This window comes from Aegilops tauschii, chromosome 1, assembly GCF_002575655.3.
Source record: "Aegilops tauschii subsp. strangulata cultivar AL8/78 chromosome 1, Aet v6.0, whole genome shotgun sequence".
NCBI lineage: Eukaryota > Viridiplantae > Streptophyta > Magnoliopsida > Poales > Poaceae > Aegilops > Aegilops tauschii.
In genome coordinates, this window is record NC_053035.3 from 447,637,616 (window position 1) to 447,659,289 (window position 21,674).

At 46.4% G+C, this 21,674-nt stretch overlaps 1 protein-coding gene across 3 annotated transcripts; it reads left to right on the plus strand.

Annotated features, from left to right (window-relative positions):
* The first annotated feature begins 15,134 nt into the window (after window positions 1-15,134).
* LOC109751075 (pentatricopeptide repeat-containing protein At4g14050, mitochondrial) lies at window positions 15,135-20,143 on the plus strand. Of its 3 annotated transcripts, XM_073500605.1 has the most exons (4): window positions 15,135-18,223; window positions 18,322-18,452; window positions 18,750-18,868; window positions 19,552-20,143. In XM_073500605.1, exon 1 carries the CDS (start codon window positions 15,187-15,189, stop codon window positions 17,986-17,988), a length of 2,802 nt encoding a protein of 933 aa, XP_073356706.1. In that variant the 5' UTR covers window positions 15,135-15,186; the 3' UTR covers window positions 17,989-18,223; window positions 18,322-18,452; window positions 18,750-18,868; window positions 19,552-20,143. The 3 variants fall into 3 exon arrangements, with proteins under 3 accessions (XP_073356706.1, XP_020165571.1, XP_073356701.1); XM_020309982.4 differs by having other exon boundaries at window positions 18,322-18,868; XM_073500600.1 differs by having other exon boundaries at window positions 15,135-18,868.
* Window positions 20,144-21,674: the final 1,531 nt, after the last annotated feature.

Sequence of the window (21,674 nt, forward strand, 5' to 3'; positions counted from 1 at the left end):
TGAATCCTCGACACCGTGGTTCATCCGATGATATCATCGTGGAACATGTGGGAGCCAACATGGGTATCCAGATCCCGCTGTTGGTTATTGACCGGAGAGGCGTCTCGGTCATGTCTGCATGTCTCCCGAACCCGTAGGGTCTACACACTTAAGGTCCGGTGACGCTAGGGTTGTAGAGATATATGTATGCGGAAACCCGAAAGTTGTTCGGAGTCCCGGATGAGATCCCGGACGTCACGAGAGGTTCCCGAATGGTCCGGAGGTGAAGAATTATATATAGGAAGTCCAGTTTTGGCCACCGGGAAAGTTTCGGGGGTTATCGGTATTGTACCGGGACCACCGGAAGGGTCCCGGGGGTCCACCGGGTGGGGCCACCTGTCCCGGAGGGCCCCGTGGGCTGAAAGTGGAGGGGAACCAGCCCCTAATGGGCTGGGGCGCCACTTTGGGCCTCCCCCCCATGCGCCTAGGGTTGGGAACCCTAGGGGGGGGAGTTTCCCCTTGCCTTGGGGGGCAAGGCAACCCCTTCCCCCTTGGCCGCCGCCCCCCCTTGGAGATCCCATCTCCAAGGGCTGCGCACCCCCCTTGGGGGCCTATATAAAGGGGGGGAGGGAGGGCAGCACACTACAGCCTTTGGCGCCTCCCTCCTCCCCTGCAACACCTCTCTCTCGCGCGCAGAAGCTCGGCGAAGCCTTGCCGGAGAGCCGCTACATCCACCACCACGCCGTCGTGCTGTTGGATCTCCATCAACCTCTCCTCCCCCCTTGCTGGATCAAGAAAGGAGGAGACGTCGCTGCACCGTACGTGTGTTGAACGCGGAGGTGCCGTCCGTTCGGCACTCGGTCATCGGTGATTTGGATCACGGCGAGTACGACTCCGTCATCCACGTTCATTGGAACGCTTCCGCTCGCGATCTACAAGGGTATGTAGATCCACTCCTTTCCCCTCGTTGCTAGTAGACTCCATAGATGCATCTTGGTGAGCGTAGGAAAATTTTAAATTATGCTACGATTCCCAACAGTGGCATCATGAGCCAGGCCTATGCGTAGTTACTATGCACGAGTAGAACACAAAGAAGTTGTGGGCGTTGATGTTGCCAATTCTTCTTGCCGCTACTAGTCGTTTCTTGTTTCGGCGGCATTGTAGGATGAAGCGGCCCGGACCGACCTTACACGTACGCTTACGTGAGACAGGTTCCACCGACTGACATGCACTAGTTGCATAAGGTGGCTAGCGGGTGTCTGTCTCTCCTACTTTAGTCGGAACGGATTCGATGAAAAGGGTCCTTATGAAGGGTAAATAGAAATTGGCAAATCACGTTGTGGTCATACGTAGGTAAGAAATCGTTCTTGCTAGAAACCTACAAACCACGTAAAAACTTGCAACAACAATTAGAGGACGTCTAACTTGTTTTTGCAGCAAGTGATATATGTGATATGATATGGCCAGAAGATGTGATGAATGATATATGTGATGTATGAGATTGATCATATTCTTGTAATAGGAATCACGACTTGCATGTCGATGAGTATGACAACCGGCAGGAGCCATAGGAGTTGTCTTTATTATTTTGCATGACCTGCGTGTCATTGAATAACGCCATGTAATTTACTTTACTTTGTTGCTAAACGGTTAGCCATAGAAGTAGAAGTAATCGTTGGCGTGACAACTTCATGAAGACACAATGATGGAGATCATGATGATGGAGATCATGGTGTCATGCCGGTGACGAAGATGATCATGGTGCCCCGAAGATGGAGATCAAAGGAGCATGATGATATTGGCCATATCATGTCACTATTTGATTGCATGTGATGTTTATCATGTTTTTGCATCTTATTTGCTTAGAACGATGGTAGCAAGTAGGATGATCCCTTATAATAATTTCAAGAAAGTGTTCACCCTAACTGTGCACCGTTGCGAAGGTTCGTCGTTTCGAAGCACCACGTGATGATCGGGTGTGATAGATTCTTACGTTCGCATACAACGGGTGTTGACGAGCCTAGCATGTACAGACATGGCCTCGGAACACACGCAATACACTTAGGTTGACTTGACGAGCCTAGCATGTACAGACATGGCCTCGGAACACGGAGGACCGAAAGGTCGAGCATGAGTCGTATAGAAGATACGATCAACATGGAGATGTTCACCGATCTTGACTAGTCCGTCTCACGTGATGATCGGACACGGCCTAGTTGAGTTCGGATCATGTTTCACTTAGATAACTAGAGGGATGTCTATCTGAGTGGGAGTTCATTAGATCATTTGATTATATGAACTTAATTATCATGAACTTAGTCTAAAAATCTTTACACTATGTATTGTAGATCAAATGGCCCACGTTGTCCTCAATTTCAACGCGTTCCTAGAGAAAACCAAGCTGAAAGATGATGGCAGCAACTATACGGACTGGGTCCGGAACCTGAGGCTCATCCTCATAGTTGCCAAGAAAGATTATGTCTTAGAAGCACCGCTAGGTGAAGCACCAATCCCTGAGAACCAAGACGTTATGAACGCTTGGCAGCAGCGTGCTGATGATTACTCCCTCGTTCAGTGCGGCATGCTTTACAGCTTAGAACCGGGTCTCCAAAAGCGTTTTGAGAAACATGGAGCATACGAGATGTTCGAGGAGCTGAAACTGGTTTTTCAAGCTCATGCCCGGGTCGAGAGATATGATGTCTCCGACAAGTTCTTCAGCTGTAAAATGGAGGAGAACAGTTCTGTTAGTGAGCACATACTCCGAATGTCTGGGTTGCACAACCGCTTGTCTCAGCTGGGAGTTAATCTCCCGGATGACGCGGTCATTGACAGAATCCTCCAGTCGCTTCCACCAAGCTACAAGAGCTTTGTGATGAACTACAATATGCAGGGGATGGAAAAGACCATTCCCGAGGTATATTCAATGCTAAAATCAGCGGAAGGGGAGATCAAAAAGGAACATCAAGTGTTGATGGTGAATAAAACCACTAAGTTCAAGAAGGGCAAGGGTAAGAAGAACTTCAAAAAGGACGGCAAGGGAATTGCCGCGCCCGGTAAGCCAGTTACCGGGAAGAAGTCAAAGAATGGACCCAAGCCCGAGACTGAGTGCTTTTATTGCAAGGGAAGTGGTCACTGGAAGCGGAACTGCCCCAAATATTTAGCGGACAAGAAGAAGGCCGGCAACACCCAAGGTATATGTGATATACAAGTAATTGATGTGTACCTTACCAGTACTCGTGGTAGCTCCTGGGTATTTGATACCGGTGCGGTTGCTCATATTTGTAACTCAAATCAGGAACTACGGAATAAACGGAGACTGGCAAAAGACGAGGTGACGATGCACGTCGGGAATGGTTCCAAGGTCGATGTGATCGCCGTCGGCACGCTACCTCTGCATCTACCCACGGGATTAGTTATAAACCTCAATAATTGTTATTTAGTGCCAGCTTTGAGCATGAACATTGTATCTGGATCTCGTTTAATTCGAGATGGCTACTCATTTAAATCTGAGAATAATGGTTGTTCTATTTATTTGAGAGATATGTTTTATGGTCATGCCCCGCTGGTCAATGGTTTATTCTTGATGAATCTCGAACGTGATGCTACACATGTTCATAGTGTGAATACCAAAATATGTAAAGTTGATAATGATAGTCCCACATACTTGTGGCACTGCCGCCTTGGTCACATTGGTGTCAAGCGCATGAAGAAGCTCCATGCAGATGGACTTTTGGAGTCTCTTGATTACGAATCATTTGACACGTGCGAACCATGCCTCATGGGTAAGATGACCAAGACTCCGTTCTCCGGAACAATGGAGCGAGCGACCAACTTATTGGAAATCATACATACCGATGTGTGCGGTCCAATGAGCGTTGAGGCTCGCGGAGGATATCGTTATGTTCTCACTCTCACTGATGATTTAAGTAGATATGGGTATGTCTACCTAATGAAACACAAGTCTGAAACCTTTGAAAAGTTCAAGGAATTTCAGAGTGAAGTCGAGAATCAACGTGACAGGAAAATAAAATTCTTACGATCAGATCGTGGTGGAGAATATTTAAGTCACGAATTTGGTACACACTTAAGGAAATGTGGAATAGTTTCACAACTCACGCCGCCTGGAACACCTCAGAGAAATGGTGTGTCCGAACGTCGTAATCGCACTCTATTGGATATGGTGCGATCTATGATGTCTCTTACCGATTTACCGCTCTCATTTTGGGGTTATGCTTTAGAGACTGCCGCATTCACTTTAAATAGGGCACCGTCTAAATCCGTTGAGACGACACCGTATGAATTATGGTTTGGGAAGAAACCTAAGCTGTCGTTTCTAAAAGTTTGGGGATGCGATGCTTATGTCAAGAAACTTCAACCTGAAAAGCTCGAACCCAAATCGGAAAAATGCGTCTTCATAGGATACCCTAAGGAAACTATTGGGTATACCTTCTACCTCAGATCCGAAGGCAAGATCTTCGTTGCCAAGAACGGGTCCTTTCTAGAGAAGGAGTTTCTCTCGAAAGAATTGAGTGGGAGGAAAGTGGAACTTGATGAGGTGATAGTCACCCCTTCCGAACCGGAAAGTAGCGCAGCGCGGGAAAATGTTCCTGTGGTGCCTACACCGACTGGGGAGGAAGTTAATGATGATGATCATGAAGCTTCAGATCAAGTTACTGAACTTCGTAGGTCCACAAGGACACGTTCCGCACCAAAGTGGTACGGCAACCCTGTCCTGGAAATCATGTTGTTAGACAACGGTGAACCTTCGAACTATGAAGAAGCGATGGCGGGCCCGGATTCCGACAAATGGCTAGAAGCCATGAAATCCGAGATAGAATCCATGTATGAAAACAAAGTATGGACTTTGACTGACTTGCCCGATGAGCGGCGAGCCATAGAAAACAAATGGATCTTTAAGAAGAAGACGGACGCAGATGGTAATGTGACCATCTACAAAGCTCGACTTGTCGCTAAGGGTTATCGACAAGTTCAAGGGGTTGACTACGATGAGACTTTCTCACCCGTAGCGAAGCTGAAGTCCGTCCGAATCATGTTAGCAATTGCCGCATACTATGATTATGAGATATGGCAGATGGACGTCAAAACGGCATTCCTTAACGGCTTCCTTAAGGAAGAGTTGTATATGATGCAGCCGGAAGGTTTTGTCGATCCTAAGAATGCTAACAAAGTATGCAAGCTCCAGCGCTCAATCTATGGGCTGGTGCAAGCATCTCGGAGTTGGAACATTCGCTTTGATGAGATGATCAAAGCGTTTGGGTTTACACAGACTTATGGAGAAGCCTGTGTTTACAAGAAAGTGAGTGGGAGCTCTGTAGCATTTCTCATATTATATGTGGATGACATATTATTGATGGGAAATGATATAGAATTCTTGGAAAGTATAAAGGCCTATTTGAATAAATGTTTTTCAATGAAGGACCTTGGAGAAGCTGCTTATATATTAGGCATCAAGATCTATAGAGATAGATCAAGACGCCTCATTGGTCTTTCACAGAGTACATACCTTGACAAGATATTGAAGAAGTTCAGTATGGATCAGTCCAAGAAGGGGTTCTTGCCTGTATTGCAAGGTGTGCAATTGAGCACGGCTCAATGCCCGACCACGGCAGAAGATATAGAAGAGATGAGTGTCATCCCCTATGCCTCGGCCATAGGGTCTATTATGTATGCCATGCTGTGTACCAGACCTGATGTAAACCTTGCCGTAAGTTTGGTAGGAAGGTACCAAAGTAATCCCGGCAAGGAACACTGGACAGCGGTCAAGAATATCCTGAAGTACCTGAAGAGGACTAAGGATATGTTTCTCGTCTATGGAGGTGACGAAGAGCTCGTCGTAAAGGGTTACGTCGACGCTAGCTTCGACACAAATCCGGATGACTCGAAGTCACAGACCGGATACGTGTATATTTTGAATAGAGGAGCAGTAAGCTGGTGCAATTGCAAGCAAAGCGTCGTGGCGGGATCTACATGTGAAGCGGAATACATGGCAGCCTCGGAGGCAGCACAGGAAGCAGTCTGGATGAAGGAGTTCATTACCGACCTAGGGGTGATTCCCAATGCGTCGGGCCCAATGACTCTCTTATGTGACAACACTGGAGCTATTGCCCTTGCGAAGGAGCCCAGGTTTCACAGGAAGACCAGGCATATCAAGCGTCGCTTCAACTCCATTCGTGAAAGTGTTCAAAATGGAGACATAGATATTTGTAAAGTACACACGGACCTGAATGTAGCAGATCCGTTGACTAAACCTCTCCCTAGGGCAAAACATGATCAACACCAGGACGCAATGGGTGTTCGATTCATCACAATGTAACTAGATTATTGACTCTAGTGCAAGTGGGAGACTGTTGGAAATATGCCCTAGAGGCAATAATAAATGGTTATTATTATATTTCTGTGTTCATGATAATAGTCTTTTATTCATGCTATAATTGTATTGTCCGGAAATCGTAATACATGTGTGAATACATAGACCACAACCTGTCCCTAGTAAGCCTCTAGTTGACTAGCTCGTTGATCAACAGATAGTCATGGTTTCCTGACTATGGACATAGGATGTCATTGATAACGGGATCACATCATTAGGAGAATGATGTGATGGACAAGACCCAACTTAAGCATAGCATAAAAGATCGTGTAGTTTCGTTTGCTAGAGCTTTTCCAATGTCAAGTATCTTTTCCTTAGACCATGAGATCGTGCAACTCCCGGATACCGTAGGAGTGCTTTGGGTGTGCCAAACGTCACAACGTAACTGGGTGACTATAAAGGTGCATTACGGGTATCTCCGAAAGTGTCTGTTGGGTTGGCACGGATCGAGACTGGGATTTGTCACTCCGTGTAAACGGAGAGGTATCTCTGGGCCCACTCGGTAATGCATCATCATAATGAGCTCAATGTGACTAAGGCGTTAGTCACGGGATCATGCATTGCGGTACGAGTAAAGAGACTTGCCGGTAACGAGATTGAACTAGGTATTGGGATACCGACGATCGAATCTCGGGCAAGTAACATACCGATTGACAAAGGGAATTGCATACGGATTGATTGAATCCTCGACACCGTGGTTCATCCGATGATATCATCGTGGAACATGTGGGAGCCAACATGGGTATCCAGATCCCGCTGTTGGTTATTGACCGGAGAGGCGTCTCGGTCATGTCTGCATGTCTCCCGAACCCGTAGGGTCTACACACTTAAGGTCCGGTGACGCTAGGGTTGTAGAGATATATGTATGCGGAAACCCGAAAGTTGTTCGGAGTCCCGGATGAGATCCCGGACGTCACGAGAGGTTCCGGAATGGTCCGGAGGTGAAGAATTATATATAGGAAGTCCAGTTTTGGCCACCGGGAAAGTTTCGGGGGTTATCGGTATTGTACCGGGACCACCGGAAGGGTCCCGGGGGTCCACCGGGTGGGGCCACCTGTCCCGGAGGGCCCCGTGGGCTGAAAGTGGAGGGGAACCAGCCCGTAATGGGCTGGGGCGCCACTTTGGGCCTCCCCCCATGCGCCTAGGGTTGGGAACCCTAGGGGGGGAGTTTCCCCTTGCCTTGGGGGGCAAGGCAACCCCTTCCCCCTTGGCCGCCGCCCCCCCTTGGAGATCCCATCTCCAAGGGCTGCGCACCCCCCTTGGGGGCCTATATAAAGGGGGGGGGAGGGAGGGCAGCACACTACAGCCTTTGGCGCCTCCCTCCTCCCCTGCAACACCTCTCTCTCGCGCGCAGAAGCTCGGCGAAGCCTTGCCGGAGAGCCGCTACATCCACCACCACGCCGTCGTGCTGTTGGATCTCCATCAACCTCTCCTCCCCCCTTGCTGGATCAAGAAAGGAGGAGACGTCGCTGCACCGTACGTGTGTTGAACGCGGAGGTGCCGTCCGTTCGGCACTCGGTCATCGGTGATTTGGATCACGGCGAGTACGACTCCGTCATCCACGTTCATTGGAACGCTTCCGCTCGCGATCTACAAGGGTATGTAGATCCACTCCTTTCCCCTCGTTGCTAGTAGACTCCATAGATGCATCTTGGTGAGCGTAGGAAAATTTTAAATTATGCTACGATTCCCAACACTAATGAGCTTATATCAAATAGCCTCTTTTCACCAGCAAGTTTGAAGTCATAGTTAAGTTCTTTAACTGCCCAATATGCTTTATGTTCTAACTCAAGAGGTAAATGACAAGCTTTTCCATAAACCATTTTATAAGGAGACATACCCATAGGATTTTCATAAGCTGTTCTATAAGCCCAAAGTGCATCATCTAATTTCCTAGACCAATTCTTCCTGGACCTATTAACAGTCTTTTCCAAAATAAATTTTATTTCTCTATTGCTAAGCTCAACTTGACCACTAGACTGAAGATGATAAGGTGATGCAATTCTATGGTTAACATCATACTTAGCAAGCATCTTAAGAAAAGCACCATGAATAAAGTGTGAACCACCATTAATCATTAAATATCTAGGGACTCCAAACCTTGGGAAAATAACTTCCTTGAGCATTTTAATAGAGGTGTTGTGATCAGCACTACTAGTTGGAATAGCTTCTACCCATTTAGTAACATAATCAACAGCAACCAAAATGTGTGTATACCCATTAGAAGAAGGAAAAGGTCCCATGTAATCAAATCCCCAAACAACAAATGGTTCAACAGCAAGTGAGTAATTCATAGGCATTTGTTGACGCTTACCGATATTACCTATTCTTTGACATTGATCACAAGATGAGACATACTTACGAGCATCCTTGAAGAGAGTAGGCCAATAAAATCCAGATTGCAATACCTTGTGAGCAGTTCTGTCTCCAGCACGATGCCCTCCATAAGGTTCGGAGTGACATTTCCGTAGAATTTGTCCCTGTTCATGCTCAGGTACACAACGTCTAATAATACCATCTACTCCTTCTTTATGAAGATGTGGGTCATCCAAAAAGTAATGTCTTAAATCATAGAAGAATTTTTTCTTTTGTTGGTAAGTAAAGCTAGGTGGTAAATATTTAGCAACAATGTAATTAGCATGGTCAGCATACCAAGGAGTACTATTAGCAACATTTATTACTGCTAACTGCTCATCAGGAAAACTATCATCAATAGGTAGTGGGTCATCAAGCACATTTTCAAGCCTAGACAAGTTATCAGCTACGGGGTTCTCAGCTCCTTTTCTATCAATGATATGTAAATCAAATTCTTGTAACAAGAGAACCCAACGAATAAGTCTAGGTTTAGCATCTTTCTTCTCCATAAGATATTTAATAGCAGCATGGTCTGTGTGAACAGTTACTTTAGAATCAACAATATAAGGTCTAAACTTATCACAAGCAAAAACCACTGCTAAGAATTCCTTTTCAGTAGTAGCATAATTTCTTTGAGCACTGTCTAGAGTTTTACTAGCATAATGAATAACATTCAATTTCTTATCAACTCTTCGTCCTAGAACAGCACCAACAACATAATCACTAGCATCACACATAATTTCAAAAGGCAAATTCCAATCAGGTGGTTGAACTATAGGTGCAGTAATTAAAGCTTTCTTGAGTGTTTCAAAGGCTTCAAGACAATCATCATCAAAGACAAAAGGAATATCCTTTTGCAAAAGATTAGTAAGAGGCCTAGAAATTTTAGAAAAGTCTTTGATAAATCCCCTATAGAAACCAGCATGACCTAGGAAACTACGAATACCTTTGATGTCCTTCAGACACGGCATTTTCTCAATAGCATCAACCTTAGCTTGGTCCACTTCAATACCTCTTTCAGAAATTTTATGACCCAAGACAATGCCTTCATTAACCGTAAAGTGGCACTTCTCCCAATTCAAAACAAGATTTGTTTGTTCACATCTCTGCAAAACTCGATCAAGATTGCTTAAACTATCATCAAAAGACTTCCCATAAACAGGAAGTCATCCATGAATACCTCAACAATCTTTTCACAAAAGTCAGAGAATATAGCCATCATACATCTTTCAAAGGTAGCAGGTGCATTACATAAACCAAAAGGCATACGTCTATAAGCATAGGTTCCAAAAGGACAAGTAAAAGTGGTCTTTTTTTGATCGGGTTGAGAAACAGGTATTTGTGAAAAACCAGAATATCCATCAAGGAAGCAAAAGTGTGTGTGCTTAGAAAATATTTCAAGCATTTGATCAATAAAAGGCAAAGGGTAATGATCTTTTCTAGTTGCTTTATTTAATTTTCTAAAATCAATTACCATTCTGTAGCCTATAACAATTCTTTCTGGAATAAGTTCATTCTTATCAATTACCATTCTCTGTAGGTGCTATGTCTTCCCTAATTTCTTGATATAACTTGTAAAGAATAGCACTCACACTAGCACCCATGTCACATAAACCATGATAACAGTGATCTCCTATTTTAACTGAAATAACAGGCAGGCCAACAACTGGTCTATTTTTATCCCTTTTTCGGGTTTAGCAATTCTAGCAGCTTCTGCACAGAAGTAAATAACATGCCCATCTATGTCTTATTCTAATAGATCTTTAACCATAGCAACATTAGGTTCCACTCTAATTTGTTCATCAGATTTAGGTGTTCTAACATAACTTTTGTTAACCACAATTGAAACTTTAGCATGTTCCTTTATCCTAACAGGAAAAGGGGGTTTCTCAATATAAGCAGTAGGAACAACTAGATCAACATTATAGAGTATAGTTTCTTCTTTAACTAGTACCGGTTCTTTAATTTCTTCTTTAATAGGTGGGTGATATTTAAGCCACTTCTCTTTAGGGAGTTCAACATGAGTAGCAAATGATTCACAAAAGGAGGCTACTATCTCACAGTCAAGTCCATATTTAGTGCTAAACTTTTGAAAAGCATCGGTATCCATAAAAGATTTAACACAATCATACTTAAGCTTTATACCTGACTCTTTACCTTCGTCGAGTTCCCAATCTTCAGAGTTGAGTTTAATTCTTTCCAGAAGATCCCACCGGAATTCAATAGTTTTCTTCATAAAACAACCAGCACAAGAAGTATCCAGCATGGTTTGATCATTACGAGAAAGCCGAGCATAAAAGTTTTGAATAATAATTTCTCTTGAGAGCTCATGATTGGGGCATGAATATAACATTGACTTAAGCCTCCCCCAGGCTAGAGCGATACTTTCTCTGTCACAAAGCCAAAAATTATATATATACAATTCCGATCACGATGAACTAGATGCACAGGATAATTTTTTTGATGAAACTCCAATTTTAAACGATTCCAATTCCATGATCCAATATCATCGCATAGCCTATACCATGCCAATGCTTTTCCCTTCAAAGATAAAGGGAAAAGCTTTTTCATAACTTCATCCCTAGGTAAACCTGCAATCTTAAACAATCCACAAATTTGTTCCACATATATCAAGTGCATGTCAGGATGTTCGGTTCCATCTCCTACATAAGGATTAGCTAGCAGTTGTTCTATCACACCCGAAGGAATTTCATATTCAATATTTTCAGTAGGTGCAGTACGTTGAGGGGCAATTAATTATGGTTCCGGACAAGGTGAAGATACCCCGAACAAACCCCTCAAAGGATTGTTTTCCATAGTAACAAGTGACAATAAATTTCAGCACACTATATAAATGTTTCCTTACCAAGTTCCACTTACCAAAGGCGCTTCACTCCCCGACAACGGCGCCAGAAAATAGCCTTGATGGCCCACAAGTATAGGGGATCAAGTGTAGCTCTTTTCGATAAGTAAGAGTGTCGAACCCAACGAGGAGCAGAAGGAAATGACAAGTAGTTTTCAGTAAGGTAATGTCTGCAAGTGCTGAAATTGTAAGTAGTAGAGTAGTTTGATAGCAAGATAATTTGTAACGAGCAAGTAATGATAATAGTAACAAGTATGCAGCAAGGTATCCCAATCCTTTTGAGGCAAAGGACAGGCCAAAATGGTCTCTTATGATAAGCAAAGCGTTCTTGAGGGTACACGGGAATTTCATCTAGTCACTTTCATCATGTTGGTTTGATTCGTGTTCGCTACTTTGATAATTTGATATGTGGGTGGACCGGTGCTTAGGTGTTGTTCTTACTTGAACAAACCTCCTACTTATGATTAACCCTCCCGCAAGCATCCGCAACTATGAGAAAAGTATTAAGAATAAATTCTAACCATAGCATTAAACTCTAGGATCCCATCGGTCCCTTACGGAATAGTGCATAAACTAGGGTTTAAGTTTCTATCACTCTCGCAACCCACCATCTATTTACTACTCCACAATGCATTCCCTTAGGCCCAAAATATGGTGAAGTGTCATGTAGTCGACGTTCACATGACACCACTAAGGGAATCACAACATACATACCATCAAAATATCGAACACATATCAAATTCACATGATTACTTGCAACATGATTTATCCCGTGACCTCAAGAACGAAAGTAACTACTCACAAACAATAAACATGCACATGATCAGAGGGGTATTAATATGCATAATGGATCTGAACATATAATCTTCCACCAAATAAACCATATAGTAATCAACTACAAGATGTAATCAACACTACTAGTAACCCCTAGCAACAATCTATAGTTCTGGTAACAAGATACAAGAGATGGACTAGGGTTTGAGATGAGATGGTGCTGGTGAAGATGTTGATGGAGATTGCCCTCCCCAAGATGGGAGAGCTGTTGGTGATGATGACGACGATGATTTCCCCCTCCGGGAGGGAAGTTCCCCCGACAGAATCGCTCCGCCGGAGGGCAAAAGTGCTCCTGCCCAAGTTCCGCCTCGAGACAGCGGCACTCCGTCCCGAAAGTCTTCTCTTTATTTTTTCTAGGTCAAAATGACTTATATACCAGAAGATGGGCACCGGAGGTGGGCCGAGGAGGCCACAACCCACCAGGGCGCGCCAGGCCCCCCTCTGGTGCCCCCCCCTCTGGTGTTTATTGGCTCCAGTATTTCTTAAATATTCCATAAAAATCCTTGTGGAGTTTCAGCTCATTTGGAGTTGTGCAGAATAGGTGGCCTGACGTAGCTTTTTCAGGTCCAGATTTCCAGCTGCCGGAATTCTCCCTTTTTGTGTGTACCTTGCAAATTATGAGAGAAAAGGCATTAGAATTGCTCCAAAAAGCATTATTATGGATAAAAACATTATAAATAACAGTAAGAAAACATGATGCAAAATGGACGTATCAGTTGCCGCGCCGGTCTGCCTCCATTGATGCCTCACGGGCGGCGCAGTGAAGGCGCCACCGACGCGCGTCCGCCCGCTCCCACCACGCGTCGCCCGGCATGCAGGCTCTCGCCGCCCGCCGTGACTATAAGAGCCGATCCCCCGTCGGTGAACGCCACAGCTGCCACACTTCACCTCACATCGCCACACAAAGCAGCACACTCCCCCCCTTCCCGCCGACGAGCAAATGGCTGAGAGGTTCCCAGGCGACGGTGCGGCGGCGAACGGCTTCGGCCGCCGCCATCTCCAAGAGCTGGAGGCGCGCCTCCCCTACGAGGCCGACTATCCGGCGCCCCCGGACATGCGTGTGTCGGGGTCGTGGAAGCTGAGCGTCGGCGGTGTCCCGGTGCCGCCGGTGCCCGAAGGGGCGGCATGGCGGGCCGAGATCGCCCGCATCCGCTCGTCGCTGATGAAGGAGCAGCGGAAGGAGCCGAGGTACGCCGCCGACAGCCACACGCTGTGGACGATGTACTTCGAGCGCCGCCGCGAAGACCAGATCGCCTCCACCAACGGCATCCTCCCCTGCGGACGCCTCAACGTCGATGGGCGGCGCGACTGGTGGGGCGTGCCCGGCCCCACCCTCGAGGCCATCCTCGACCACATCGAGACCGGCAACACGCCGCGGCTCGAGTACCCGCCGCGGTCGTCCTTCTCTCACCGCCGTGGTAGCTCCTGGATGCTGCGGCGAATGGAGCCGGGGACGTCCTCGTCGTCGGGCTCCGACTCGCTCTCCTCCGGCTCGCCGGCGCTCCACCCCGTCAAGCCGGAGCCGGAGGAGACGCCGCTCCGGCGCCGCACCCACAGCGGCGCCCTCGTCATCAACGAGGCTGCCCGCCCCTCCCCGCGCTCCCTCCGCCTGGTCCGGCCGAAGCCCGAGCCGGGGCTGCTCCCCGTGCAGCCGGAGCACGCGGACATGGTGGCCCCCGACGACGAGGCCGCCCTCAAGTGGGCGAGGGAGGATTACGTCCGTGAGCAGGTGCTCCGCCAGCGCCGGGCATATGCGGAGCTCCAGGCCCGGTGCCGCGGACGCAAGGAGGGTGTCGTCATCATCCTCGACAGTGACGAGGAGGACGAGGTCGGGCCGTCCAACCCCCCACCGCGCGTCGGCGACCCTGGCCAGGGGTGCAGTAGGGACGGCGGCGGCTCCGGCGGGGGGCGCGACGACGACGACTACACCTGTTTCTACAGGCTTCTCGGCATGTAGATGGCGGACGGTGTCCACGGCGCAGCAGGGCTAGGCGTAGTTTGGCGTAGTTTGCATGTTTTATCTGTTTTTGTACAAATTTCAATGAAGTTTCGCCGAGTTTGTGCAAATTTGTATGAAATATCGCCGAGTTCGCACGATTTTATCGGCGACCTGGGGGCGTCGACTGAGAACGCAGTCGCCCCCACACGGCAAGCAAGCGCCGGTTCGCCCCCAGGCGGCTCTTTTTCGGCGTCCTGAGGGGCCGAACGGCTAGAGATGCTCTAAGGTTGTCAAAAAATAAGGATGGCTGCTAGACCGGTACACTTTGAAACGATTAGGCCTTGTACTTTTATGTCTCATTTCTGTACAAGGTGATTAGGGGGTGCTTGCGGATATAGACCCTTTTTTTCGTAATCACCGATGTTTATTTGTAGATGATAGACATTGTTTTTATTTTAGACGCTTAATTAGGTACCTCTCCCATAGAGGTAAGCACGGGTGCTTAAGAAAAAGTCAATTTATTTTACTAAGCATCCCTCTATGCATGCCTTAGAGGGTGTGCTTCTCATTATAATCTCTCCGGTCTTTTTTATTCCGCGTATTAGATTTGTGTCAAGACTTATATACTGACTAAAAAGAACCGACGGAATCTACGAAATTACTCTACGTTTTTCAAAAGTGGAGACGGGTAATGAGTAAGCCGTGTCCCTGTTATCCATGACAAGTTTCCAGTTCCCATCTTAACGGGTGCATTTGTTCCCAACTTCCCCTGACATGTGGGCCCAAATGTAGGTCACCACCATAATTCGCCGTTTTTCCGGTTTTTTGATGCTGTTCCCCACCAAATGGAGCAAGCCCATGGCGCGCTGCCTGCTCCTCCGCCGCCGCCTCACGGCCGCGGCTGCCACCGCTGCAGCCACGGCGCCGCTCCCCGCGAGGAGCGCCCACCGGGTGTTCGACAGGAGCGCGCACACCGACCGTATCCAGGAGCTCGCGTGGCTCGGCCGCCTGCGGGAGGCCCGGGAGGTGTTCGACGCCATGCCACACCGCAGCATCTTCGCCTGGAACACCATGATCTCCGCCTACTGCAACAGCGGGATGCTCGAGGACGCGAGGTCCCTCGTCGACGCCATCTCCGGAGGGAACGTGCGCACGAGCACCATCCTGCTGTCGGGGTACGCCCGCCTCGGCCGCGTGCTCGACGCCCGCAGGGTGTTCGACGGAATGCTCGAGCGGAACACCATCGCGTGGAACGCCATGGTCAGCTGCTATGTCCGCAACGGGGACGTCACTATGGCGCGCAGGCTGTTCGACGCGATGCCGAGCAAGGACGTCACGTCGTGGAACTCGATGCTCACCGGGTACTGCCACAGCCGGCAGATGGTGGATGCATGGCATCTGTTTGAGCAAATGCCAGAGCGCAACTTGGTTTCTTGGACAGTGGTGATCTCTGGGTATGCTAGAATCGAGCAGCATGGCAAGGCTTGGGACATCTTTCGCATGATGCATCGTGAAGGCGTGTCACCAGACCAGTCAAACTTCGCGTCTGTGCTTTTAGCTGTGACAGGTCTACGGGATCTTGGTGTTCTAGAGGGCCTACGCCCTTTAGCCCTTAAGACAGGCTTTGAGAGTGATGTGGTCATTGGGACATCGATGTTAAATGCGTATACTAGGGATGCAAGTGCGCTTGACACTGCAATGAAATTCTTTGAGGGTATGCCAGAGAGGAATGAGTACACATGGTCAACTATGATCGCTGCACTATCTCATGGTGGTCGAATCGATGCTGCTACTGCCGTCTATGAAAGAGACCCTGTAAAGTCCATTCCATGCCAGACTGCACTGCTCACAGGCTTAGCTCGATGTGGCAGGATTACTGATGCAAGGATTTTATTTGATCAGATTCCTGATCCTATTGTTGTGTCCTGGAACGCCATGATTACTGGGTATATGCAGAATGGAATGGTTGATGAGGCAAAGGAGCTGTTCGATAGGATGCCTTTCAGGAACACAATATCCTGGGCTGGAATGATTGCGGGGTATGCACAGAATGGAAGGAATCAAGAAGCTTTGGATTTACTCCAAGCACAGCATAGGAACGGGATGTTACCTAGCCTATCTAGTTTGACCAGTAGCTTCTTTGCTTGTTCAAATATTGGAGCTCTTGAGACAGGAAACCAAGTGCATTCACTTGCGGTCAAGGCCGGTTGCCAGTTCAATAGCTATATAGGTAATGCTCTCATTACTATGTATGGCAAGTGCGGAAACATGGAGTATGTGAGACAGGTCTTCAGTCGAATGCGAGTGAAAGACACTGTGTCATGGAACTCCTTTATTTCGGCACTTGTGCACAATAATATGCTGGAGGATGCAAGACATATATTTGACAATATGCTCAGTCGGGATGTTGTCTCTTGGACTACGATAATATCTGCATATGCACAGGCTGAGCGGGGGACTGAGGCAGTGGAGTTTTTCAAAATAATGTTACACAAGCATGAAGTACCAAATTCCCCGATATTAACTATACTTCTCAGCATGTGTGGAAGTCTTGGTGCTCCTAAGCTTGGGCAGCAAATCCACACAGTAGCCATCAAACACGGAAGGGATTCAGAACTTATAGTCGCTAATGCTCTCATGTCAATGTATTTCAAGTGTGGTTCTGCAGATTCTCATAAGGTTTTTGATTCAATGGAGGAACGGGACATATTTACATGGAATTCCTTCATTACAGGTTGTGCACAACATGGCCTTGGCAGAGAGGCCATCAAGATGTATAAACATATGAGATCTGCAGGGGTGTTGCCAAATGAGGTCACTTTTGTGGGGCTTTTAAATGCATGCAGCCATGCTGGTTTGGTAGATGAAGGTTGGCAATTTTTCAAGTCAATGAGCAGGGATTATGGACTGACTCCTCTGCTGGAACACTATGCGTGCATGGTGGATCTACTTGGGCGAACTGGTAATGTGCAAGGAGCTGAACAATTTATATATGATATGCCTATTGAGCCAGATGCAGTGATTTGGAGTGCTCTTCTTGGGGCATGCAAGATTCACAAGAATGCGGAAATCGGTAGAAGGGCTGCTGAGAGACTCTTTGCTATTGAGCCATCAAATTCTGGCAACTATGTCATGTTATCAAATATATATTCTTCTCTAGGGATGTGGGTAGAAGTTGCGGAGGTACGGAGAATTATGAAACAACAAGGTGTCACAAAAGAGCCTGGCTGTAGCTGGATGCAGATTAGGAACAAAGTGTACTCATTTGTCACTGGAGATAAACAGCATGAGCAAATTGAAGAGGTAGAATCTACCCTCCAGGATTTGTACACTTCGTTAAGGACTGCAGGCTATGTACCTGACACTGAATTTGTTCTCCATGACATCGATGAAGAGCAGAAGGAGAGTTCCCTTCTGTATCACAGTGAGAAGCTTGCTGTTGCTTATGGCCTTCTTGTTACACCCCAGGGCATGCCTATACAGATAATGAAGAACCTTAGGATATGTGGTGACTGTCACACTTTCTTCAAGTTTGTGTCACAAGTCACCAAGAGAGATATTGACATTAGGGACGGAAATCGGTTTCATCATTTTAGGAATGGAAGTTGTTCATGTGGTGACTTCTGGTGATACCCTGTTTTGACTTCTTTTTTTCTATAAGCCCCAAAGTAGATACATTCTGATGATTCCAGATGAGATGTTGGGTTGCCATTCAGAAAATTTTGTTGAGTTATAACACACAAAGCAGAGAAGAGTATACTGACTGACTATGTTGCTATGCTGTGGCCTGCCATGGGTTCGTGGATGCAATATTGAGATAGCCAACAGTCTGTTAACCCCCTAGAAGCGCCTGGATTGGAATCTGGTGAGTGCTTAAAATATATGCTTATCCAGTTTGCTTTTCGCTGCATGTCAATTATCAATCTATTCAACAGCAAACCTTGTGACCATTTTGCATGGTAGCGAAAAGCAAACAGGAAACAAAGGGAAGCTGGATAGGTGCAGCTGAAAGACTTAAACATCATCTCATTGCTCATGCAAGAGCGCGATGCTGCATGACAGATAAACTATCAATGTATATCAACTGTATGCAGGCAAGTTGACACTGTTGATGAAAAGAGACATTTCCTATGTCGCCTAATTCCTGTTCTCTTACCATGCGTGTTCAGTGTAACGGCCTAGTCTTAGTGTTGTATAGGATTCTTTTCTATCAGTGCAATGAAACGCAAAGCTTTTGTGTGTTCCCGGGAGGGAATCCTATGGCTCGACAAGAGAAGAAATTGATACTGAATTCATACCTCTTCCTGGGTTGACGCTTGGACAGACATGCTCTCTACCAAATGAAACCATTAGAGATGTGACTAACATATATGGATAACTTTTGGCTGCAGTTTTTGTAGGTTAACACGGGATAAATCTGCTGAAGATTTATTCAGGGCATTACATAATGCACGTGCAAAGCATATTGTTGATTGGAAGTATGGGGTCCATAATACAACAAAACTTTCCGGTAATCCATACCTCATTCAGTTCTATCATGTTGGCCATAATGTTCTTCTTCGCTGAGGTTCAATTGTTTATGAATAAAGTCATAGCTAGTGCTGTCAAAAGTGTTCTGGGTTGACAAACTATTGTAGCTTGTCTCGAGCCCAGTTAAGCTGAGATCGAGCTTGTCTAAATTAGGCTCGAATCCATACTTGTATATAATATAACATATGTATGTATTATGTATGTATTCCATTTCAAGCCTTACCAGGTGGAACTCGAGCATATTGTAAGCTTGGCCTGAGCCCAGTTGAGCTGAGATCGAGCTTGTGAAGATTAGGCTCAAATTCATACTTGTGTAATATACCACATTAATGTGCCAGGCCAAGCTCAACCATATATTATACTCATATATGTGTATTTACAGAATAATTCGGCCTTAGTATAGTCATATATGTGTATTTGTAGAGTTACGGATCCTTATCAAATCAAGCTAGAGTCAATTCAAGCTTTGATGAGTTCCACTCTGCTCCAGCTAGTTGGCAGCCCTGGTATATGATAGGCTAGCAACATCACCATGATGTCTGTTTCTCTCAGCAACATGTACATTGTTTAAACAATAATGTGGCATTGAAGATTTCAATTGTCTGAATTGCTTGTACTCAATTTGATGTGCTAATCACTGTTGTCCTTTTTTGGTTGTGGCAGGGAACTATGGCTGAATGACAGTGATGTTATGTGTGTCATATATCATGGGTGATCATTCTGTTTATGTCGAAAGGCCTTTATATTCTTGTAAACTGAGAGTTTGCAGACCCCACACATGATCTGGCTCTGAAGATAACTTAGACAAGATTATCGGTGGAAGCTAACTTTCTGTCTTACTCAAAAGGCTTGCTGACATCCCAAATTGCAGCTTTTGTAACTATATATGGGAGATTCAAATTGATGTGTGACCACACTCGTATGACTTTTGAAAAATGATGGTACCCGTGGGAGAGGTAAATGGACGGTGCTGCAAATTTATGCCAAATCTGTTTCAACCCATACTCTAGTCAAATGTGGGAGTTTGTGGGTAACTGAATAAATAAATTGGAGAAAAGTAGTTCCTGGATGATAGACTGTACGTATGATAGTACATGTACAGCAGTTGTAAACCAGCCCCTGTGTACACCACGATGCCCACGTAGTGGCGCACGATGGTCTGAGTAGTGGCACACGATCACCCGACGGTGCTCCCTGTAACCTGTATATATCGCCCCGTCGATGGATGAATCAAGTGTGTCGTGTTGAGTCTCCTACCTAGCTTCTCCCTTAACATGGTATCAGATGCTCCTGGTCTGACCAATCCATTTGCTAAGTGTGTTGAGTCTCCTACCTAGCTTCTCCCTTAACACTGAAGATTCTAGTAGTTCTGTAGTGAAAATCACTACGAAACTACGAGTACTACGTAACATTCTAGCAGTTCTGTACTGAAGATTCAAATGTAGTTCTATATAGTGGAATGTGTAAGGCTGTTCACAATCCTGCCTGATTTTGTCCTTCAGTGTCAGTGTCAGTTCATTCGTGTGTAGCAGACCGCAGAGATGATTCGTAAGATGCAGAGGTGATTTTCTGGGAGTTTACAACATGGTGCATCTGACTTTGGCCACCCTGCTGCATGTGGTTCCAATTAAAATGGGAGTCTGGAGCTCCTTCACTCCAAAAATATACAGTACAATGTATGTGCATGTGACGATGCATAACAAAGCCATTTGCGCAATATGATAGCAGCCTGCCATACATGGTGCATATCTAGGACGTGTTCGGATTCTCTCCACTCCTCAACTCCGCTCCTGGAGTTGGTGGAGCTGTGCCGAACACCTGAACTCTGCGGAGTTGAAAATCTGGAGTGGAGCAGGCTACAATGCAATTCCACGGAGCTACAGTTTTCAGGATCTCAAATCTTTAAAATCAGAGAGTTGGTAAGATTTACAAAAGGATTACCACCGCCAAGTGGAAAACGGTTCGAGCGGCCGCGCCCGACTCGCTCGCGTATACGGTTCTGCCTCTCCTCGTGAATCGGGAGCGAAGCTGCTTGCCGAACAGTTTTTTCAGCGCTATTTTTTTACAAGGAGCAGCATCTTGGATGGAGGAGTGGGAGTTGAGGATTCAGAGGAGCTGGACCATTTCCGAACAGGCTCCTAATCTACGACCCTCTGTTTTCAGTAGTACCAAATTCTGTACTACGATAGCAGGAAGCGTTCCCAAGTGGGAACACATCCTTACTCTCCTCCAACAGAGAGGGTTCCCAAGTAAGTTCAGAGATTGGATCATGGCACTCCTTTGCTCTTCTTCCTCAAGGATCCTTTTGAATGGCGTAGCCGGCCCCCTCATCAAGAATGGCCATGGTCTTCAGCAAGGGGACCCCCTCTCCTTCCGCTTCGTCATCGCTACTGACCCGTTACAACAAATCATTGAATTGGCAACACGTAAGGGGTTTGTCCATATGATTCATCGGAGGGGTGCCATGGTGCGAACCTCCCTCTATGTGGATGATGCGGTGATGTTTATGGCCCCAATTAAAAGAGATACTGACAAACTTTTGGTCATATTGAGAGGTTTCAGGGAGGTCACGGTCTTATGCACCAACTTTCATAAAAGTTCAGTGGTGCCCATTCGATGCAACCATCTAAACTTTGGACATATTTTTCAAAACTTGCAGATGTCTAGAACTTAGTTCCCAATGAGATAATTGCCCCCCCCCCCCTTTCATTTGAGAATTGAAGAAGGTGGATCTTCAATTTCTTGAGGACAAAGTTGCAAACAAGTTGGTCACTTACGAAGGCCAA

Coding starts and splice junctions, on each gene's coding strand:
- LOC109751075 (XM_073500600.1), top strand. CDS start 15,187: ATGCTGTTCCCCACCAAATGGAGCAAGCCCATGGCGCGCTGCCTGCTC.